Here is a 24623-nt window from a genome sequence, read left to right as displayed (position 1 = left end):
AAATAATGGCTATATCCTCTGCAGTTAAAATAATTTACAGCCAAGATAGTAGCTAGTTTGGTGCCAAAATTTCTTCTCTCCCACCTAGAACAAAACTCCCTTCAAGATTAACCAGAAAAGCTAAATATTTTTCCAAAAAAATATTTTAGAGTTCTGTGTGTGTGAATAACATATTTAAGTCAAACACTTTAAAAGCAACTCACTATAAGATGAGCTACTGTACACAAATCCTGCGCTTATTTAACATTCAGCATAGCCATAGGTTAATCCAGGGGTGGGCAATTATTTTGAGCGGAGGGCCGTTTACCCAGTTTTGGCAGGCTGTCGAAGGCCACATGGGTAGCCCCCACCCCTTGACAGGTGCCCCACCCCCTGGTCACCATCTTGGGACCAACATCCCAACGTGTTGGGACCAATGTCCCAGGGCCAGCACCACTGGGGCCCAGAGCAGGGCACAGGCTGGCAGGGGTCTGTGGAGCTGGGCTGGGCTGCACCAGCAGGGAAGGGGGAGCTGGCTCAGCTCCACAGAGCCCCTGTCAGCTGGGACCCTGCACTCCTGCCACCCTGCTCTGGGCCCCACCGGCGCTGGCCCCAGGATACTGGTGCAGGATCTGTGCTCCCACTAGCTGCCCGCCCGCTCACACGCAGTGCCTGCCCAGCCCCACAGTACAGGCAGGGGGCAGCACACAGCCCCGACCCCCTGCTCACCAGCAATAAGAAGCTGGTGCTGAGCGTGGGGAAAAGCAGCCCCTCGCCTGTCCCATGACCGGTGCCCTGTGCTGCAGGCACTTGCAGCCCACGCGGAACTGTCTGGAGCAAGCACCAGAAACCTCATGCGGGCTGCAGGTGGCTGGGGGGGGGGGGGGGGGGAGCGAAGAAAGCAGCCCCTCTTTGCCCCATGCCGGTGCCCCATACTGCAGCCGCTCGCAGCCTGCCTGAGGCTACCTGTGCCTGCTCTGGACAGTCCCACGTGGGCTGCGAGCACCTGCAGCGTGGGGTGCCAGCCATGGGGCGGGTGAGGGGCCGTCTTTCTCTGCGCAGGGAAGGAGCCTGGGGAAAAGCTGAGTGGGGGGGAGGGAAGCGGCCCCTCCCCCACCCCACAGCCAGTGCCCCATGCTGCAGGCGCTCGCAGTCCACGTGGGGCTGTCCAGAGCGGGCACAGGCAGCCCCAGTTGGGCTGCAAGCAGCTGCAGCGCAGAGCACTGGGCATGGGCGGGGTGGGATGGAGCCGCTTCCCCCCCCCACCCCATGCTCCTTCCTTGCCTGGGGTCCCCCCCACTTACCTGAGCTTCCCACACCAGGGCAGCCATGTGCTCCCAGCCTAGAAACTGCACCTGGGACTTCCGGCAGAGGGGTGGGGCCAGGCAGGCCCCACTGTTGATGGAGCCCGCCGGGCTTTCCCTGGGTCCTACTGTCTTTGGGTCCTGTCATTTTTGACAGGAACCAAGGGCAGAGAAATATTAATTTCTACATTTTTTTAGGGGCCCTGCGGGCTGGATAGAATGGCCTTGCAGGCCAGATCCAGCCCACGGGCTGTACTTTGCCCACCCCTGGGTTAATCTAACTTTCTCAAGCAAACTTAAATTTTGTCACAAAAAACTATGAAGGTGAAAGGAGTGGATGTTTCCCTTTCATGTTATTTACACACACACACACACACACCACCCCCACAGCTTTTGAAACATTTTCAGCCAACAATTTAGAGTATTACCTGGATTTCTATCAAGTTGGGAAGCCAGTCTTGTGTTTGAATGGTCCACACGTTTTGTGCTGAAGACAACAAAATGAAACATTCTTAACATAGTCGTTCATAATATAAGAAAATATAGGGTAAACATGCTGCGGACAATGCATTGAGGAAAATATTTCCATCTTTGCTGGTAGTCTATTCTACTTTCAATCTAGCATTCTGCCACTGTTTGTAACAACTCCATTTAGTTAGAGTACTGAAAGGATCTATAAATGAAGCCCTCTCAATTAACCAACAGAAAACAATAAGGATAAGATGCTGTCAAAGTTCTGCTTGGCTTTTTAGCTATATCACTTGTATTGTTAATGAAAGTAGCAAAGCTAAAACCCAAGTTGACTACACATTGAAAATTTAATTTGCAGTATGATACTAGGAGTTAAGAAGCGCAAGTGACATTCATCTAGAAAGGTATAATTTTTATTAGCTGAAAATAACACTCAAATTTGTACCTCAAGGCTAGAAGGCAAGGTGTATTCAAATTGCTGTATTCTGAGAAGTTGCTAAAACTAACACCTGGGCCTCATAGTTAGTTTCTGATTTCATGTGAAATGTATCTGGTTTGCACAAAATTCTTTCCTCCTAAATGACAGTATGGAAACCTCACAGTGGCATCTGAAAGTCAAGCTGGATTCTTTTTGGCTTAAAAGCACCCAAGAGCAGGTATAGATTGTGCAGATCAGTGTCTTTCCTCAACTACTTGTAACCCTCCTGTTTGGTTTAACACAAAGTATCATCTGATCTGGGGTATCTTTTACTCAGGATGGTGATACATAAGCCAAGAAGAAACCACACTGACTTTAAAAGGTATCACAGTAAGTTGTGACATGAGGAAACTTCCTGTGATATGAGGGAACTTACTTGACCTGTAAAATGGAATGTTAAATGAGTCATCACTCATCAGTATAAACAAGTAAACCCTAAATACCCCTTACATAAGAAAGCACTTTTCAGATTCCAATTACATTTTAAAATACTGACACTTTAGAGATTTTGTATGTGATTAAAAAAATATGAGAAGAAAAAAACATAAATACCATCAGGTATCATAGAAAAAAAATCAGCAGAAAGAACAAAACACACCCACTACACCATTTCAGAAAAACAACACACTTTTTGCGAGTATTAAAAGCCATGAACCAATTCTCTTGAAAATAACCATATCACCTAGAAATACACACACATTTGGTCACAGCTTTCATTAAGAAGCCATCTCTGCTGTGTTTAGTAATGGTCTAATTTCACCCACTTGTAGTCTCTCTCCCAGAATTTGACAGGTCTGGCATATGAAGTGATGAATATTGCACTTCCCAGGAAAGGGTTGAGCGGAGTGGAGAAGAAAGCCGATACAGCTGCTTGGACAAACAACATTGTAGAATCTGTGCCATGACAGGGTTAAGGAAACAAAGACAAACCCCTGGTACTTTTTACAAATAGAAACAAAACAGGATACCTAGGACCTCTTATGTAATGCGCACTTCATCCAGGGCCCAACCTTTTTGAATGTGGGGCCAGATCACAAACTTTTTATCACCCAGTGGGCCGGCGAGCCATATTCAAAGACGTCACAGGAAGTGGTATCATATCAGGAAGTGATGTCATGTGACCTTTGACACCAATGAAGTTACAGGGGTTGACATGGTGCTGGTTGACATGGCATGCATGCCTGGGTTGACATGGTGCTGCAGGAGCTGCTTGGCTACAACCGGGTTGACCTGGTGCTAGAGAAGCCGCAGGGGCTGGCCGGGGTTAACCTGGGGCCCGCCCGGCCTGCCGGTGCCATGCCATGGTGCTGCAGAACCCGCCTGGGCAGAACCGGGTCAGCACCAGCCAGGAAAAGCAGCATGCAGCTGAAGCCGGCTTCCCATGTGCTGCTGGGGACGGGAGGAGGCCGGACAGGTCTGCACCAGCCAGTAGGAGGGGCAGTAGAGCCGTGTGCCGCTCGGGTCTGACCGGTGCAGGCTCGTCCTGTCCCGAGCAGCACACGGCTCCACCGCTGCTTCTGCTGGCTGGTACAGACCTGGCTGGACTCCTCCCGTCCCCAGCAGCACATGAGAAGCGACCCTCTCAGGGCCTCATGCGCGGGTGGCCAGGCCCAGAGAGCAGCAGTGCCCAGGGGGAGACTGGCTGGGGGGGCAGATGCCACCTTGCTGCGGGGCAGGGCAGAGCAGGGCAGGGCAGGGCAGGGCAGCGGGGCTGGCTTGAAGCAGGTGGATGAGGAGGCAGGCACGGGCCGGAAGCGCCAGCAGCTGCTGCTTGGCCTCCCACGCAGGGCTGCTCCCCTGGGCCCCATGGGGGTAAGCAGCTCCCCTCCCCTCACTGCCGGCTGGGGCCCGCAGGCCGGCCCTGCCCACCTCGCTGCTGCTCTGCGGCGCTGCCGCCGTGCTCTGCGCCGCCACAGCGGCTCTGCGCTCCGTGGCGGCAGCTCCACACTCCGTGCCGCCGCTGCGGCTCCGTGCTCTGCGGTGGCCATGCCGCCACGGGCCAGATAAAATGGCTTGGCGGGCTGCATGGCGGCCTGCAGGCCACATGTTAGACAAGCCTGGTTTAGCACATGACAACTGTAAGAAGAAAGCAGTTATAGGTTTAAATCTAGACAGCTGTTAACACATTTAGGTTTTTTTCAAAGGATACGTGGCACAGCAAATGGCTGGGCAAAAGCATGGAAAGCAGAACCCCATGTGATTTGCCAAGGCGCAATGTAAGTATACACAAATCTCAGTTTATAAAAGAGTTCCCAAAGCTAGAAAAAGGCACAAGAGAAAAACTATGTAACCATTTAGCTGTCACAAAAAATAAGCCATTTATAATATAACACTGTAAAACAGTGTGTGCACACACACACACACACACACACTCTCCCTCCCTCTTGACTTTGTAGAATGGTATATACAGTCTAAGCCACTAAGATAGGTTAGTTTGGCAATCAGACAGTTGCCTGACACGTGGACTGGGCTAGAAGGATGAACTGCCCATCTCAACTGCTGTGCTATATAAATACATATATGAAATCACTGAAGGAAGCAGGGACTAATTTGCAATGTTTTTTCTACACATGTATCACAATGAAAGCATGCAGCTGCAACAGTTGCACCATTGCAGTTTGTACGAAAATAATTTGGTATTGAAACAACAAACCTTCAAGAGATAAGAACAGGTTAGGCAAAGGCAAGTCACACTGAGTAATAAGTAGGTTTGGCAGAGTTTAGTTTTATTGTTTTTAATAATTTTGACGGATATCAATTTTTATTTTTTAAGCATTTGTTTTGATTTTTTTATTAATTTAAATGTTCAGGATTGTGAGAAAGTAGGGGTGCATGTGCCTGCGTACGTGCACATGCACACTTCCTCCTGCAGCCCAGCACACAGCAGGTGTAGGGAAAGTTGCTGTGCTGCCAGGCTGTCAGCCTACTGTCCGGCCCCCCTGCCAAGTCTGGTAATAAGCATTAATGGTTTTGTGAAAAGCTGAGGGCATGCTAGCCTAAACAAACTTTCAGGCAGTGTTAAAACTGGTTTGAGCATTACATTTAACACTTTAAAAAAATCAACAGGATCAAGCAAACAGCTAGTGCCATTTGCATGGTTAAAATATCTTACCACTTTACCCAAAGGCATCTTACATGATTTCCAATGTATTTACCAATACAATACTGTAGTAACATTTTAGAAGAGTTCTCTCATATAGGCATGGAACAATCACTAGTTTAATAAGTAAATATTAAACCAATCTTAAAATAGTAGAACTTAGTTGTTGTGGGGAGGAAGGGGGTAAAAGATGAAAGGTAATCAATAAAAAGGGAGCAAAGTAGTGAGCCTAAAAAGAGTTTGGATCTGCAAGGTGGTTCAACAATGACATTCCTCACAGAGCCAATTCCTAGGATTAAAAGGTTTTTGATTGGGGGTTTTTTTCTATTTTGACCTCACTAGCTCATTATCAATGCTTGGAAAACTTACTAGTCCTGAAAGCACTTGCATTCATCAGCCAAAGTGTTTCTATTCTGACAATAGCAAGATGCTGCACCTTAAAACACAAAATTCACATTTTGCTGCTGTACTCTAAAACACTGATGAGACTGTCACATGCCAAGATAAAAAAGGCCTCCAACAAGTATGCGATGATTTACTAATAGAACTTATGATACATAAGAGTTCATTATGGGGTTTTCATTCTCTGAATTCATAAATATGACTACCTGAAACAACCAGGTTTTTCAGAGTGTGTTTGTGTTAAGTTACCTTGCTGAAGAGTATAGACATGAAGAAGAGGTCTAGCAGCATGGTCTCAGAGAAACTTTTGTAGTCAAATGTAAAGAAGAGCACTGTGAAAACAACTGTGACATACTGACAGGTTGGGCTACTGAAAGAGGAACGCAGCAACTTCAAGCCAGCTATGGTGATCATTAATGCACCCAACCTAAAGAAAAGATTCAGGAAGAAAAATTATTTCATCTGCTGCCTGAAAGGACTGTATTGCAACAAGCAGTTCAATCACTACTTATACACAATAGATGTATTGTGAACCCTTTATAATTTTTAGCTAACTACCACAGTCATTCCTTTAATGCTCTCTACTCAAACGATATTTAAAGAATACAGTATTACAGCACCATCTGGAAAACAATCTCCCTCAGAAAGATTTTAAAACCTATGTATGATAGGGAGTAGATCTGTATTGTTATGAATAGTGATGTGCACTCTTTGAATACTGCATGAGATCTGATCAATGAGGAAAAGTTACTGTATACTGGGTTATTAGTACGTTCTGCCATACTGTATTGTTCTACCTTACATTGAGGGTAGTAGAACTTTTATCACACACTTATAAAAGTTTCAGTTCAATGGGCCTTATGTATGAAAACTACACAGTGGCTTTCCAGATGAGAATATCTCAAGTATATACTGTAAGTCCATGGGAGAATCCATTAGCTTTAAGAATCTAACCTCCACCAAGCTTCAAACCTCATTTTCCAAGGCCGTTTGTAAAGAGATGAATAGGTTATGAACACTTTTAAAAAGTGACTTAAATTGGGGCAGTTTGTATGCCAGAGCTGCCTAGGGAGATGTGCGCCTCGGTTTGTCAGTCTATCTAAAACTTAGGTCTTCCTAGATTCTGGGAATGGTGAAGTGTAGGGAAAAACTAAAACATGCAAATGATCTTTTAGTGCTTTTGTTCTAAAAAAATTAAAAATGCTCCACTTTAGGAAGGCTCCTTGGTCTTGGAAAGGAGGAGCGCAGAATGGCAAGGTCTGAGCTTTAGTCAGACTTGCTGGAGTAACATGGCCTCAGTTGGAGAGGGAGAATCATGTAATGCTATCTGGAGTCAGGTGATAGCTGTAAATCTCAGACCTACGAGGGGTAAATAACCAGATCCAGAAAGAGAGTCATAGACCTGGCAACTGGTCCAGTAACCAACATGATTTGGGTCTTCATAGATTTAACAGATTTCATAGACATTAGGGCTGGAAGGGACCTTGGAAGATCATTGAGTCCAGCCCCCTGCCCAAAGGGCAGGAAGTCAGCTGGGGTCATAGGATCCCAGCAAGATAAGCATCCAGTTTGCTCTTGAAGGTGTTCAGTGTAGGCACTTGAACCACCTCCGGTGGCAGGCTGTTCCAGACCTTGGGGGCTCGGACAGTAAAGAAATTCTTCCTTATGTCCAGCCTGAAACGGTCTTGTAGTAGTTTATGACCATTCGACCTAGTCGTCTTAAGAATACAAGGGACAGAATATCATGAGCCAACAGTTGGGGGACAATCCTACTTCAGGAGGCCTAGGCTGTATAATCATGTAATAAAACTTCTCTCTCAACTTCTATAGTTTAATAGTTCATAAACAGAAAATGCTGGATACCGTCTGGGTGATTCCTTTTGTTAAACCCAGAGACTTAATTGTATGATTATGCATTTAACATGGAAATATTTTGTTCAGTTTAAATAAATTTAGTGATTAACTCATGCAATATTTTGCAATAAAAGCAAAGTAATAATTAGTTTTTTTCCCAGCTTCTAGCACTACTAACATTTCTAATAAGGCTCTAATTTATAGCCACTTCACCCATTTCCTTCCACTATACTGGATATTACTCAGGTTACTGACCACCTTTCTACTTACTCAGTATCCAGTTTCTTTGGAGTAGCAATAGTCTTGGCACTGCTGCTGAGCTCATTGAGGACTATCAGTGGGTAGATAATATTCTTCTCCACAAAAAGAAGCCAAATGTGAAGTTTTTCAAACCACATTACATGTGCTGCATCTAAAGGATTGCAAAAAGAGGAGACCACAGATCAGAGAGAGAGACTAACTAGAACGGGACACTGGCAATCAAATGCAGTTTATTTCAGCTCTGGAACAGTTGTTTTCTGGCAATTGTTGGATGGCCGAAATAAACATTCAATAAGTTTTAGCAGTGATGCAAAATTTACTTCCATATAACCACAAACCAACAGCTGCTTCTGGCAGTTTATAAAGAGGACCCAAGCACTAATTTGGATTCTTAGATTGAGAGTCTCAGATTGAGTTAGACTAAGTCACACTGGTGGGAAATTTGCAATAATTTAGTTATGTACAAAGTTTAGAATTTGGAATTTTCTTAACTACATCATTAGAGTAACTTCAAATTGATGGAGGCTATTCCTATTGATACTGATCAAGTTAATGTTTTTAAGTATGTATTTTGAAAACATTTTAGGACAATCATATTTGTACTGAAAAAAATCAAACTAACCTAGATAACCCTTAAAGGCCTTTCTTATAGATGGCAGTTTCTTAGGTGTGAGCAGTCCAGCCCTACTTGAGTCAGAGACAAGCTTTTGTAGGTGACAGCATCTGTCAAAGTAGGTTGTCACCTACGAAAGCTTATGGCTGGCTCTCTGAATGAATTGGTCTCTAAAGTTCCACCCTGCCCTGCCTGACTTCAGATTAACACAGCTAACCACCTCTCGGATTCTTATAAAATGCACCAAACAACCAGCCTACAATAACTTACATATCTTGCCAGTATAAACTTGACACATGGCAGTCTCTTAACTTTCGACTTTCTTGCACAACTGACCCATAATCAGCCTAGGCTTGTGCCAGTTTTCAGTTATGCTCCTCAAGTGCATCTGGCCCACTGGGAAGAGGCAGCACTACTGTAAGCTGGCAATAAGCTCTTCATCACCAAGGCCTGCTAGTGTCCAGAACAGTATGAGGTAGCAGGTATTAAAATCAGAGGGGTAGGTTTAAGATAGCAATAACATACGAACTGAAGCACATCCTATTGCAATGTATGGTGCCCCAGAAGAACTTGAGACTAACCATCTGCCACACCTGGAGCAGAAACCCTCAGGGATGACCAACAATGACCTGCCTTAACTTCAGATGTATTGTTCCTGCAAGGGCCCAGATGGCATAACATTAGGACCTATAGTATTTTACATTACTGTATTTTATATTACAGGTTACTATATATTTTACATTTTAAATATGGCTTCAGTTCTGCCTGTGCATAATGGAAACACTACCAAGTATATCCATATTAAAAATATGTCAATGGGCCTGAATGTAATTGCTACTAAGTTTTGTTTTTTGTTTGTTTTTTTTTTGGGGGGGGGGAGGGGGGTTAAATCTGTGTGCATTTAAAGTCGCAATCATAACACTGCATTTAAGTTTATTTTTTCCCATTCAACTTTTCTTTCAAATAAATCAAATTACAAGATCACGTCTATCCATTTGAACGTGTATCCACTGAAATAATATGAACTTGCAGTTATTAGACCCAGGCTGAGACTGCAATTTACTCTGGCAAACTGCATGCTACATGGAAGACAACTACATTTTCATTCAAACGAAAGAAGTCTTTAGTTCTTAGATATATTTTTGTCAGCACAATTTAGCCATAAAATAGGGACTTGGAAGTAGAGAAAACCTGGGGTTCTATGCTGACTTTACCATGGACTTGTCATGTAATCTTGCTGAAGATACCTGGACACTGATCTGGAAACCTGATTAGCATGGGCAGATAACCTCTGCACAAATACTTCATAATGCAGGGTATACAAAGCTCCTCTGAAATCAAATAAGGCGGGGGGGGAAGGAGGAGAGTGAGGGCACATTTCCACCAACAGATTGAATCCCAGGACTGCGGCCTTAGCTTATTTTCCCCAATTGTAAACTGAAATATTTTTACCTTTCTTTATGAAGACCTTGAGGTCCTTACAAGAATGAGCTATTGCATGTAAATATTTCAATACCAGTGCTTTTTATAAAGGGTTTTTGTTAATGGGGGAAGACCTCCACTGCATTTCGTAACTTCTAGGTGAAAAAGTTATTATAATATTTGTTTTCCAAGGAAGTTTCACTAATTAACAAAGTAAATAGGTGTACATTTCTTTAGATTTGTATAACAAGCGATATATGTATTCCCGAGCACATGAACATGAAGCAATGGGTGCTCCGGAACACACTGGTAGAACTGTTGCACTGTAGTATTTTCTATTTTTAGAAGCTTAGCTTTTATCTCCAATGAAAACCAGTAGTATTTAATAAGGACCAAAAGCCCAGTAAGCAGAAAGCTAAAATATCTAATCCAGTAGAACAGTTTAAAAAAACAAACAAACCGCCAAACAGGAGAAAAATGGAACTGATTTTGCAAAAACAAATCACGAGAAATTTTTTTCAGCACAAATTTGTGAACTCCTGAAAGCAGATTTACTGAAATTGCCTTCATTATTAATGAAAGCTTGTCTAATGTGACAGTCATTATTATTATTACTTTTATTATTATTATTTATTATACAAAAATAAATGCTACAGGATCAAGCAAGGCATGCTTATCTATCTAGAAAACACTAGAAATTAGAAACCCCAAAACATTCAAGTAAAGATGCAAGGCAAAGAGTGTTGAAGTAAATTAATGGTTAATATAAGTTGGCAAACCATTCATGTACATTAAAAAAATAATGTTGATACTTACTGCGGACTTCAAATTGATAATACTCCTTTGTTTTCAACAGTGGGTGGGAGAAACAGTGCCAAGGAAGCTGTTTTCGGAGTTGAGGCAGCACATAATGGGTTACAAAACCTACTGAGCCCACCAAAGCATAGAGAACGTAGCTCAGAACAGGCTAAAGAAAAGTTGAATAAGAAAAGAAAGATTTGAAGCTTATAAAACAAGGGTAACAGCTAATAACTTCATAACTCCATAGCACTCATACAATAGCCCCTTTTAGAGCACACCTGGAACACAGTTTCTCATGATAAAGGGAGAAATATGATGCCCTTTTAAGAATATAAAATAAAGGAAGCAGTAGAGCTGTAGTTGGCAACAATTTAAGAGATGGGTCACTGCCACCGAATTTCCAACCCGGCAGCTCCTTTCCCTGCTGCCAAATTGCCACCAACATTCTGGCTTCACAGCCTGGATCTGGCCCACAGGCCATAAATCGCCAACCACTGCTTTAGAAGACAACAACTTTAAGATAGACAGACTATCCTATCTTTTGGTGTTGCCTGGAGTTGGGTTGCTATCTTTTGTTCTACAACAGGGATAGCAAACCTTTTTCTGGCTGTGGACCTGTATGTCCCACTGTTGCTTGTCCCAGCAGCAGCGCAGGTAGAGTTCCCACAGAGAGCACCCCCTGCTGCTGCTGAAGCCCCATGTCCATGGGCCAGAATCAAAGGTTCCTTGGGCAAGATCTGGCTCACAGACCACAAGTAGCTGACCCTTGTTCTATAGTACTTCTGACCTTCTTTCATGGTTTTGATTCTTCTGCATTTCATCACTAGACTGATAAAGCTACTATGGTCCCAAGGCCTCCACTTGATTTCGGCTGGAAAAGCAAATCAAAGATTCTGATCGTTTCAAGAAGCCATCACCCAGTGTTTGGTATCTGTGTCAAAACCTGCCGCATCATATTTGCTCAAACAATCTAATAATATTAAAATAAGATAACATACTTCTACCAGGCCTCTACTGAAATGGAACCATTTTAGGAAGATTTCTCCAGCTACTGTGGAAGATATAGCTGCCCTGACATATAAATACAAAATCCTACAACTCAACACCTATCAAGTTGAAAGTACACGTGCTTTAAAAATATTCTGAAACATCAGGTAATAACAGGTATGCTAACAGGGAAAACATCGCAGAAATTAACCTTAAGGAAGGTCTTCTGGCCTCACGAGAGGAGGGGAAAGACAGAATGAAAGGAGGAAAAGGGACTGTGTCCACTTGTAGTTCAACCACAATAGGAGGGGGAGGATCCAGCCCCTCAAGAATGAGGGTAACAGAGCCTTAAAACCATTTCACAGGTATAACTTCTTTCTCCTCCACAAAGAGCCTGAAAGAAGGGCATGGTGTCAGACAGGTTGAAAAACCTGTATGGAGACAGTGATGGGGAAGGAGTAGGGAGAAAGGGATGGTTTGGAGAAGTGAAACAAGGGCTGACATTTGAAGCTCTTCAGGAAAGGCAGTACAGGTTTCCCTCGACTTATGCAGGTTCTTTATATGCAAATTCGCTCTTATGCAATGAGCATATTTAGACCCATAATTTGTTATATGTGAGGTAAATTTGCTCTTATGCAATCACCATAGATGCCCCCCCAGCCCAAGCAGGTAAGTCTGTGGGGGGAGGGGAAAGGGCTGTGGCCCCACTCACTGCAGCCCCGGCTGCAGCGGCCCCAGAACAGCCGGCACCAGCTACCTGCAGCCACTGGGCTGCACCGTGCTCTGCCTGTCCCCTTGCGCCTGGGCGCACCCCAGCTCCTGGGCTGCTCCATGCCATGGTGCAGACAGCTGGTGTCAGCTGCTCCTGAGGCCATTCCCAGGGCTGGGGTGAGTTCAGACAAGCAGAGCCCCGGACAGCGTGGGACAGAGCACTCACACCAGCCCCGGCTGCAGTGGCACCAAGAGCAGCCGACACCAGCTGCCTGCACCCTGGCACGGCACAGCCCAGGAGCAAAGGCGAGTGGAGGCAGACGGAGCATGGTGCAGCCCAGCGGCTGCAGGAGGCTAGTGCCAGCTGCTCCCGGGGCCGCGGTGAGTGCTGCTCTGTTCCCTCTGCTTTGCTGTCTTGTGCAGCCCTGGGAGCAGTACCCCTCCCCCCGCCTCTTCCCTAGTCCCATCCTCACTCCCTCCCTCTCTCACCGCCATGGGACCCTATCCCTATTTGTTATATTGTAAAGTGGGTTTGCTTTATGTGAATTCAATTTATGCGCCGTTCTCCGGGAATGCATGTACAGCTGAAAATCGAAGGAAACCTGTATTCATTTTGTTTGAGCAACACTTAATGCATGTCAAGCCCCCAAACGCAAATGAGGCCTTTGGGCACTATTATTAGGAAAACAGTTATATAATAGGATGTGCAAAAATTCATTTTCAAGGAAGGAGAAAAGTACAATTTAAAACAGCTTACCTGCAGGACTGTGAAAACTGTGCTGACATGAATCGCAAAATAGAGTACACCAATGACTACACACACAATCAGGTCAGATTGCAACCGTTCACTCTGTTGAACAAAGAAATAGTTTGAGCATGCACATTTTGGCACTCTCCTTCCACAATCTCTGCCTACCTCTACGTGATTTCAGTTGCTATTTTTACAGAAGCTCAGTGCTGGCCTAACTGCGCTCACTGATGTCAATGGAAATTTTATCTCCTGCTTTGAAAGAAACAGAGTTGAGCTAAAACAGTGCCAACTACCAGGAAAGGACTGCCGCAAAAACAGAAAAAGTATGCATGATTACCCTTATTCAGTGGACTTAGGTCAACAGCATTTATTCAAATAACTTAATTCAAAACATATTTATTTGGTGTTGTGAAGATAAATTAATGAACAAAGTATACACTTTTTCATTCCAACCTGTGGTGAGGTATATAGACCTTACATGACAGCACCCCAGACATGACCTCCCATTTGTGCCAAGGAGCCAGTTGAAAACAACTACAACCCAGGCAGAATGGGGCAGGAAATGAAGCACACTGCAGACGCTTTGGAACTATAAGGTAGGAGGAAGATGCAGGGAGAGTAAATGCGGGGAAAGAAATGGAAACAGGTAAGGTCAGAAGCACTGAGGCATCACAGAAGGAAGTCTTCTGTTGCTGTGGAACGCAGAAAAGTACATCCCTTCACTCTCCTATTTCTGCTCTCCTGCAGTAAAAATGATGGCCTTGGAAGTAAAGAACCAGTGATTACTGAGCCCCAAATTGGGGAGAGGCCTAAAGCTAGGCACACAGACACTTGGGGTTAAGTCTAAACTTAGTTATTCCAAGAGGAGTTAGATGCAAAGAAATGGGCAGGGGCAATAAAAGAGCTGTATACTGGGTCTGGCCACAAAGGGATGCTGCAAATGGTGAGTCTTGCAACACAACTGACAGTTCTTCCCCAAGTTTAAAATCCTACTGCCCTGTGTGTATGTGCGTGCATGAACACATTAGCAGAACTTTCATGTCAGATGGGCACGCATTCTGATAATCTAGTCCAGTGATTTCTCAACTGTGTTAGACTCAAGAAATTCCTCAGAAAACGCCAGCTCTTAACTTTCACTCTGTTCTTGACTACAACAAAATAATACAGTAAATCTTCTGGGAGAAATAACTTAGAAAGACCACAACAGGTGCTATTTGAAATTTGTTGGTTTGTCCTGTGAATCATATGTAGGTGTTTGTTTATCTAACAGTACTAATACTGTGTGGCGTACCATGGGACTCTTGGAAGGATCTCTCAGAATTCTGGTTGAGAATCCCTTATCTAGTCAAGCTTGTGCATAACCCAGGCAAAATAATTTCACCCAGTAAATCCTTCAGTAAGACTATTAACTCTGAACACAAGACAAAAGAATTTGATTTAAAGCTTCGAAGCAAAGGAAAAAAAAGAAACTATTATCTTTTTATACAAGTTCTTGAATTAGTTAATTATCCTCTTCATTAAAACAAAAAGAATACTTCATTTCTATTCTGAAAGTTTAGCATCAGCTTTCAGCACTGGATCTTGTCAGGCCTCTGCCTTCCAGAATAGTGATCTGCTCTAGAAGAAGTTTTTCTCCCTTTAGACAGGTACTTTCAGAACCCTTATGCTTTTTATTAAATAACCTAAATTGACCAAGCAGCTGTTGTTGTACTGTTTTATGAAAAAGGACAATAACTGAACATTGCCATTGGCTTAAGCATTTACAACAGAATTATGCTTGACAACCAATGTAATGAAGTCAAGGGAACAGGCTCCATTGTCACTAAAAGCAATTCAATCTTCAATTAAAAAAAAAGTTTTAGTTGCAGTTTCTGGGCTGGACTTAATGAAGCCAAAAGTATTTAAAAAGTCCCAAAGTATTAGAAATACTGAGTTAGCAAGAGGTCCAAAAATTCTTTTTTTATCTGACCCTTCACTTACACAGTAAGTACCATTAGATTTAATAGGTATATATTACACTATGAAAGCTAGTGTATTTAGCCAAATCCAAAATGACTTTGAATTTAAGATAACCCCCAATAATTAGATTCTAAGCATGGAATGTATGTATTTGCTATCACTCCCACACCACTAGCCTCGGAGTCGTGGCTGCAGTGCCAACTCCAGCTTACAGCATGGAGCGCATGCTGGCCCCAACCTCCACTGGCCAGGCAGAAGTGGAAGAGGGGGGCAAGGGCACAAAGCAGGGGGTGGGAGGGTGAGGGACACAGGGTGCCAGCTGTGGATCTGGACTGCAAGCCTGGAAGCCAGAGATGGAGCTGCAATTGCAGAAGCTGCCTGTCTCGCTTGTTGCCTTTTACATGAATCTAAGGTGAAGGGCTCCTCTCCCATGTTGAACGAGGGGGAAAAAACCTCTTCTTAGATTTGAGTAAATACACCAGTCATAGAAAACCATCAATTATCCTTCACTGATCTATTTGGACATTCTACCTTAAATTACCTTCTTTTTTTTTAAATAACTTATGGTGAATTTTAGAGGGCAAAAGAAAGGTCACACTCTTAACACTGCATTTTTCAGATGGGTGTATGGACAAAGAAACAGCATCATTTCAACATGATCAGTTACTGAAGCAACAGACAAAGTTTACAAATCTAGAACAATTTCTCACAAATATAATTTCCTTCCATGTGATATCTATATTTCCATTGAAAAGTTTTTGATTTCTTTTAAAATTCAGCCTATGCATGCACTTCAAAAAATCAAGAGCTGCACTTTTAAATGTTTTGGGCTACATTTTTACTCCATTAACATTTGACTGTAAATTACTGTGCACAATGTACACAGAGTTCTTCATGCTTGATGAGTTGCTAACTGCCAAAGTATATGTGCAAATTAAATTTGTCTTCTAAAGAGTAAATTTTCAACACAAATACCTAGTAGTGATAACTCAGGCCTTAAATTAATTATTCCACTTGAAATTCCTATGAACAGAGCCCTAAAAGTCTTGAAGTTAAATAAAAGTTAGTGGGACTCTAATGCCACCATATGGTCTTAATCTCCCCCTCCCTTAAATGTCAGCCACGCCACACCATACCAATGAATACACGAGCCTAACAAATGCAAATTAATTTAATATCAGACCAGAAGATTCTATAGCAGTTGAGATTGATCAAATGTTCAGGCTGATGTTTACGAAAAGCCAACTTACCACTGAATTTCTAAGTTTTTCAGGTAAAGGATCTTTCACTTCAGAGAGAGGATCCTCTGGGTTCTTGTCTTCAGAATTAGGAAACATTTTTGATTGTACTAAAGAACTAAAAAAAATAAAGAGAGAATCCACTGAAAAAATGTACATTTCATGGCATAGGTTTACAAGTGGTAAAAAAAAAAAAAATAGGCCTATTACTAATTAACAGGATTCCTGTCTTTCTGTTAATCTTCTTTTTCACTGCTTTGTAAAGTAATTTAAGTAAATCTCAATCACTATATAAAAGTAAATTTATATGAATGGGCATAACAGCCATCATTAAGAGATACATTTATATTAATTTTCTACCCTGGCATCAATATGGGTTAACAGTAGGAAAAGGGCTTTAAAAACCAGGTCTCCCATATCCCAGATGAGAATGCTAACCACTGAAACAAAGACAGACACACAAACAAACTTAATTCCCCAGCAGGTTTCATTCAGGTTAGGCATGTCCTCTGCATGCATACAGAACTGGGCCCCACTGCTGAGACAGGTTACTGGGTACCTAATTCAAAAATCCTACTTGAAACTTCTAGGGTTTCAAGCTTGAGCTAATACTCTGAGCATCTTATTAGCTACCAAGTGGTATCATCACTTAGACAGTTCTGCAAACACCCAGCAGCAGAAATATATGGTGCTGACAGGACAGCAGCAGAGTGGTAATTCTGTCAATGTGAGAGGCAAGGATTTTGAGGGTAGTATTTTTTATTGGACCAACTGTATAGTTGGGATTGATTTAGACAAGCTTTTGAGTGCAAGGCACACTTCTTCAGGTCTGACAGGAACAAATGTTACTAGTGCTTAGATGGTGGACTTAAACACCTAAGTGACTGACCTAAGGCCAAAAAGGAAGCTTGTAGATGAGTAAAGAACCGATCCTGTGGGTTTGGAGTTCCCATCAACATCTCTATCCACTGAGCAAGCAAGCTTTCCCCCTCCTTCGCACAGTGCAAATGCAACATTATTTTGAATATTATAGTTGGTTTTTATTAATGATCACAATGGACCTCTTGTAAGAATTAGCCACTTACAAAAGTACAGAAGGGTCACTACTTTGTCTGCTGAGATGATAGGATATTGCCACTAACAAACCACAGAATATTGAGAAGAGAACAGGAATATGTTGGCCATCCCAAGAATCCTGGGGACAGAAGAATAAAAATTCAACAGAGACAAGAACACACACAATCAATATCACATAATAAAAATGTATAGTCATAAGAAAGGGAAAAAAAAAAGAACTTAATAGTTCAGTGAAAGTCATAAGTCTTTAAAAAACAATTAAAATATTTGCCCATGGTTTAATATATAAAATTAAAGCTGTTCATCAGTTTAAAAACGTGATTTTGCTCTTGTCCAATTCAATAGAAGAATCTTCCACTAGCTTTGGAAGTGCAGGATGAAACCCTACACACACTACGTGGCATGTCAGAATGACTAGGCAGATACAGGTTAATTGCTTAACCACATCATTTATCCCTGATAAACACTTGTATCATATTTTAAAACAGGCCTATACCCTTTGTATCCAAATGATGAATACTATATAAGAACACTAGAATAAACTGATGTTCCTATTCATGTTGTAACATTTCCTAAGTTCAAAACTAATTAGCATGAAATACGCATTTGTTTTAGAAGGTAAGAATATAACTTAAATATTAACCAGTCATAAGTGCCATACAGTAGGATGCTATTTAACTATGAGTAAATGTTCAGCTATTTTCTCTATATCATATAGTATTTACTGCACACTCCATGGCAGTAATTCCCTATAAAAATTATTCAAAATGTAGTTCTATGCTGAAAACTGACTAATTCTTTCCTAATATTTCCTGACTATAAATATTTTTTATTCCATTAGCTGTGTTAAACTGGAGACGCAGGACTGAGAGAACAAAATTATTCGCTAAATTCTGTATTTCAACAGATTTGTTTACCAAGATCTATTCAGTTACATCTGTGCAAAATGAATGGAAGCTAATAGGGCTCTATAGGTGGCACTACGGGTATAATTTGGCTAGCAATCTTTTATTACCTGTGACACAGAGAGATGGAAAGAAGCTAGTTTAATGTTCAGAGCCAAGGCTGAGTCTGCAGGACTAGCCATTACAAAAAAAATTACTAGCAAATTGATCTTATGAGCTCTAAAAATCATTGGCACATACCACGCAACATGGGACTTATAATACCACTTTGAACACAGTCACCTTTCAAAACAGAACTGCATTTTAAGCAAGGTAACATTTTTGCTTACACCCTTAAGTGGCTTGGCTGCCTCAACTTTTTTCATGTATATATGCCACCATGCTTTGGCAGCACAAACTATTCCCAGCATTCTTTCAGACAAACAAACATTAACTAGCGGTACTGCATGTCTAGTTTGCTGCTCTGAAAGTGAATTTTCATACTTTAGCCTTTTGAATGGCTAAGGAAAATATCAATGCACAACGTGCAAATCAAGTGCTATGTGCCTCCTATGAGTACCAACAGTGCAGAAAGTAACTGGAGAGAAGTAGGGAAAGCTTCATAAAGAACAAGTCCACATTACAGTTGTATGCATTCCTGAAATAAAACAAACCACTTCAGAAAGAGAGGGTGCAATTCTCTGCTGTCTTGAATGTTTTATAGTCATTTACTCTTCAGCAAAGCAAGGAAAACTTTACCAATTCAGAGCAGTAATTCTATGTCTCTTTTGCACAAATGCAAGTATGTACCCAAGTGAAAGACAGCAGAAAAGTAAACCAAAACATGCCTGTATATTGTATATGAACACTGCTTACCTTCAAGGCGCCATAACACAATCCATATAATAATGCTACTGCCACAATACTACAGATAAAACTGTAAAGTGCTGCAAGCAGGCTTGTGGTAGCTGGATGTCGGGAGAAAGAATAAATAGACAAAATTAAAGACCATAAATGACTTTATAAAGTTGTCTTAAAAAAAGCATGATAGTTTGTGATACCCTTTAAGAAATGTTATAACAACCTTACTCATAAAACCATTTTGAAAATATTTTTCGTAACTGAGCCTAACTTACTTGGCTGTGTTTACCTTTATTTATACCTTTATTTATTCAATATTACCACCAGGGGAATAGTTAACTGCTGTTGCTGGAAAGGCAAAAGAAAAAACTCACATTTTATGTCAGTCCTGAACGAACACTAGCTTTAGTTCTCACCGATATGGCAAAGGATCTTGTACCTCTCATTAAAACAATTTAGAATCAAAAGGCCAGACATTAAAAGTCTGTCTTGTAACCAGATTTTTAAAACTATATTCTTAATTTGATCTGAAATATTGTGACTATTGCCTGATCTATTGAATAGTTTTATCACTGACATAAAAAAAATTTACTCACCATTGCCACCGAAGACATGTATATCCAGCTGTTCACAGAGATACATTACAAAAGTATTCACCTGAGGCAGGAGACCAATGAAGAATACTATAGGGAAACATAGCGTAAACACTGCAGGAAAAAGGCAAGGCAAGAAGAGTGAGTATGAAATAACTTTAATACTTTTCAGTTTTTTTGCACTTTTGTTGTATTGAGAAGTGCACTACCCTACATTCCTATGGCTGTTCTACTTTATGTTCCTTCTAAAATTATATTTATGATATTTGTATATTTTATTTATTTTTACTGAAAACTGTGTAGGCTATTTAACATGAGTTGACTTTTGTATCATAAGCTTTCTGATTTTACATAATAAGAATCACCCACAAATGTCCTCAGGTATCAGATGCATAAGTCAAGGCTCCCATGTTGCCAGTTCATTCTTCTTGTAGCATGACAGGGGGAGTATGTCCCTCTATTGACAGAAGTGGGCCAGCATTTCACTCTGGTAGTGGCAGAATTAACTTAATTTGTTCAACAGTGGAAATAACCATTACAATATATGCAAAGTTTAAAAAATGGAGAGGAAATTAGTTATTATATTCATGCAGTCTCCTCAACAAGCCATATAGCTAGTCATAAGGTATACATGCTTTTTCATTGCACTGGAAGCATCTTAGCCTGAACTCAGGTGGGTAAAGAGAAGATTATCTGTACTGAACTGCTGCAGCACTATTCTGACCTTAGTAACTATTTTCTAAAGTAAGGGTGTTTAATACACGTGCTCAGCAGGTGGGGTGGGGTAGGGACAGGAAGGCTTGAATTAGAGCAGCTATTGAACAAGCTTTAGATAAAGCACCCCCAATGCTATTTTGAAGTGCAAGGACACTGATACACATAACACAGGAGGCTGCTGGAGCGTGGTAACTGCCACACTTCAGCAGACTAGATTAAATCATGTGTGCTCCAATGCACTGGAATTACAGCGTGTTGGAGCAGCCTCCCTGCTATAGGCACCCAATACGTTTTATATCCTCCATTATAAAGATTAAAATTTCATACTCTGTCTTCCAATTCAGGGATTTTGACCCAGTCAAAGGATCCAAGGCCCCTCAATCTAAACATCTTAGCCTGAAAAATTATTAAAAATTCCTAGCAGTGCAATAAATGCAGATGACTTGCTGGGCCAAATTACAGAGAAAAGATTTGACCACATTCCCTGAAATACCAATCCTGTGGATATGTGTTTTGGTTGACTTTTGCCACTGTCACTAAGGCTAGTATGCTCCATTTGAGGTTCAGGACTACACCACTGCTCAAAGAAGTCAATCCCTTCTTTCATCTTTGCATGCTGTGGCTTGTCTGTCTGGTGCCCACGGTTCCTAGCAGTCAGCTGGTACACTATTCTGTACAAGGAGGAATTTATTAGGTCCACAAAACAATTTTTTTAAAAGCAGGCTGAGCTTTCAGCAACTGCACTCCAGTTCCCCATACAGCAGCTGATTAGGCATGTGCTCACTGTCCACACATGACACTGAAGCCCAAAAGAGCTACCTCATCATTAGGGATCTCCAGAAATCACGATTTCGCAAAAATTGTGAAACTGGGCTATGCCCACAAAACCTGTAAAAAGAAAAAACACCTTACTGAAAATAAAATGCTGACTCCCCAAGGAAGACAGCTGTTCCCATGGTGCTGTGGCCTGGCTGCACAGCCCACTGGAGAAGTGGGGGAAGGGGAGAAGGGGGGCTGCTGGCATGAAGGGGAGCCCAAGATGGCTCCTGCCTTTGCCCTCATTGGCTGAGGGCTGCCTGTCATGCAGCCCCACCCCTCTTCATCAATCAGCAGACAGGTGGGGCCACATGACAGGCAGCTGTTGCAACCAGTCAGTGGTAAGAGGTGGGGCCACGGGGCCCCTTGGCTAGAGGCAGGGGTGGGGCCCTCTGATCTCCCCACAAAATCCATCAGCCGCCTCCCTGAGTTAGGCAGACCCCTACCACCATTATCAAGGTAGTAACAAGTGGCTCTTTACAGCGCCACAGCACTAGATACTTTTGTCCAACAATCTGACCCTCAAAGAAACAGAAGAAATGTTGACAGACTTTCTTCAGCTGTTTGAGGCAAGATGTCCAAGAAAATCATTACCCAAGGTCAGATGTCCAACTTGCCCACCCACTGAACAAACAGTTAGAATCCCAGCTTTATAAATCTTGACCCTAACTCCTTATTGCCTCCAGACCTGTCTGGCCAATTTGCCAAAAGCTGCACTTGCATTCGAAATGTTGGAAACAACTCCTGCATTGATATTAATAAGCCCATATGTCAGCATATTGCCCAAAGAAGCAGAACTCATGAGTCAGAAAGTGACTGTTCAGTATGCACTGCAAATGGTATGCAACTCTTTCTGTGGGCTGGCAGACATATAATATGACAGTCTTTGTTAAACTAACCACAAATCTAAGAAGGTCTGCAGCCTCCACAAAGGGGCCAACCCTCGCCTGTAAGTCCTATTTGAATGCACCACTGCAGTGTCATCCACACAGCAACTTGTAAAGCAGTTATGCAGTGACTTTCAATCATCTTCACAACCTGGCATGGCTGAACAATGTTCCAGAAGTGAGGAGTCTTGATACTGTACCAACTGGATTGTCACCAACTGCCTTCTCGCAAAGTACTACATGGAACAGAATGAATAAAATACTAATCCGAAAGCGCAATCTGTTTTCATTTCCTTAGAGGCAGGAAGGACCCAGTAGGTCAGTGCCAAGGCCCAATCTGGTACATGGGGTTCAATCCAACCTGGGGACTGGCCCTGCACCACAGCTGACACACAAGGCCCAGAGCTTGCACACCACTGTTTTAGATCCAAGACAGAGAGGTACTAAAGGCTTCATCAACAAAGAAAAGGCGGCATTCATTTGATAAAGCACCTAGAACCTCAAAGACATTTGGAATAATTGCTTAGGAAGTACACATGCATTTAAAAGCATCACACTAGTAACAGGTTTTACGTTATTTACTCAATTAAAAAACAAGCGCTCTCCCCCTCCCCACCCCATATAACAGTAGGAAAAAAGTCCCTCTTCTTGGAATACAGCAGGAATTGTCAACCAGGGGTACGCGTACCTCTGGGGGTACTTGGAAAGGTCACAGAGGGTACATGCGGCTCCTACACGTGGCACCTCCCCACTCCCCCCACCCCAGCTCGCTTTCCTGATTGGCCACTACCCTTGGCTATTGGCCAAGGGCAGGGAGGTGCCCCTCTGCGGACAGACATGGGGTGGAGGGGCTCGCACACAACAGCCACCACCACCACACAGCTTTTCCACGGCCAGTCGCACGTGTGGTTCTGTGGGCTGCTGACAGGCGGCACGCAATTGGCAGGGCATAAAGCACGTCAGCAGCCCACAGAGCCGAGTGCCATCCCCCTCCTCTCCCCATGTCTGGCCGCCACCACCACCAGAAGGGGTACACTAGTTAAAAAAAAGTTGAAAACCCCTGGAATATAGTATGAGGTGGTGGAGGCCCTACCCCCCATTTTCCTGAACCCTCTGCTCCCCCTCTCCTTCTCTCCACCACTTACCCTTGCTCTGGTGCTAGCAGGCGTCATCCCTATTCCACCCTAGGGTATAGCCCTAGCCCAGCACCACAGCAGCAATGCCCGGCTGAGGCCATGCTCTAGGCTGAAGTAGAGATGGAATCTGTCATCCCCAGAGCAAGGGTAAGATGCATAGAGGGGAGTGGGAAGGGCAGAGGCAGGGCAGGAGGGATGGGGGCCTGAGGCTCCGGGGGGGGGGGGGGGAAAGCAGACGAGTAAGGGGGGGGCAAGCACAAGAGGAAGGAGACTGGCAGGAGGGGGCAAGCTGCCTGCCCCCTTACTGCCTTCCCAGCTTCCTGACCCCTCTTTCGCTGGTTTCGTCACTGCAGTGGTGGTCAGGAAAAATTTAAGATGATCCTCCAATAATTAGATTCTATACATCGAAAATTATAACAAGGTTATACATTTTCCATATACAGAAACTAATTATGGAGGGCTGTCTTAAATTAAAGGTCATCTTGGATTCAGGTAAATATGGTATTTGTGCAGAACAAATACACACTGCATGGCTTAGTACAAGACTCTGAGCAGACTATGTGGGGAGGGCAGAAGAGATTCAAAAGCTAATTTAAGACACTACTATTGAAGTGCTTTAAAAGTTAGGTTAAAGATGGAGAGGAACTAACAATTGTATCAATTCTTTTAAAACCATGTTAATTTATAAAGTCACTATTTATGCAAGATTTTGTGCAGAAAAGTACCCTTTAAAAGTATATTTGCAGAAGTAGGTCATCTAAGAGAAGTAAAATGCTCCTTTTTATTTAGATCACTTTGCTTGCACACTACTAACAGAAAACAGCACACCAACTTATGTTACGAATAGACAGCATTGCCATGACCAGACTTGAAAGGAAAAGGAGATTTCACCCTAGATTCCCCAGTGTGAGAAGCAAGAAGGGGCTTTCCCCTCTGCTTACCTGCTGAGCAACAGGAATCAAGCACAGGGAGCAGCTCTGCCCCCAGCCTACTTTTCCTTGGTCCCCTACCCACTGTCCTACTGATCAGCTGAGCAGAAGGGGCAGCCATTTAACAAGCTTGAATATGTGCATACTTTTGGTTTCTACTGGGAGAACAGCAATTCTCCTGGAAGAAACTAAATGTCTGTACACAGCCCTAGCTGATATAGGGGAATTGGGAAATTCTACCTTGAAGCATGTACAGGATAAAGTCGTAAGAGCAGAAGTGAAAGCACCAGAGACTAGGAAGACAGAAGTGCACCCAAGCTTATTAACTATACCACCATTTTGCACTGTAGAACTAATCAGCTTATGAAAGCAAAATTTTTACTTTCCAAGTT

At 42.8% G+C, this 24623-nt stretch overlaps 1 protein-coding gene across 7 annotated transcripts in view; it reads right to left on the bottom strand.

The window, feature by feature from the left end:
- Positions 1-24623, bottom strand: part of PCNX1 (pecanex 1) — a 136383-nt gene that overhangs the window by 32235 nt on the left and 79525 nt on the right. For all 7 annotated transcript variants that reach the window (XM_019476829.2, XM_006267942.4, XM_019476830.2 and 4 more), the window contains 11 exons: positions 19750-19860; positions 19169-19260; positions 17417-17526; positions 16344-16449; positions 13141-13233; positions 10701-10851; positions 7859-8000; positions 5984-6161; positions 4382-4490; positions 2997-3126; positions 1712-1770 (listed from right to left, as the gene is read on the bottom strand). In XM_019476829.2, coding sequence (XP_019332374.1) covers positions 1712-1770; positions 2997-3126; positions 4382-4490; positions 5984-6161; positions 7859-8000; positions 10701-10851; positions 13141-13233; positions 16344-16449; positions 17417-17526; positions 19169-19260; positions 19750-19860 — 1281 coding nt within the window. The remainder of the gene's footprint in view (positions 1-1711; positions 1771-2996; positions 3127-4381; positions 4491-5983; positions 6162-7858; positions 8001-10700; positions 10852-13140; positions 13234-16343; positions 16450-17416; positions 17527-19168; positions 19261-19749; positions 19861-24623) is intronic.

This window comes from Alligator mississippiensis, chromosome 2, assembly GCF_030867095.1.
Source record: "Alligator mississippiensis isolate rAllMis1 chromosome 2, rAllMis1, whole genome shotgun sequence".
Lineage (NCBI taxonomy): Eukaryota > Metazoa > Chordata > Crocodylia > Alligatoridae > Alligator > Alligator mississippiensis.
The sequence above is the reverse complement of the archived record's forward strand: the minus strand, read 5'-3'. Positions and strand labels throughout refer to the sequence as shown.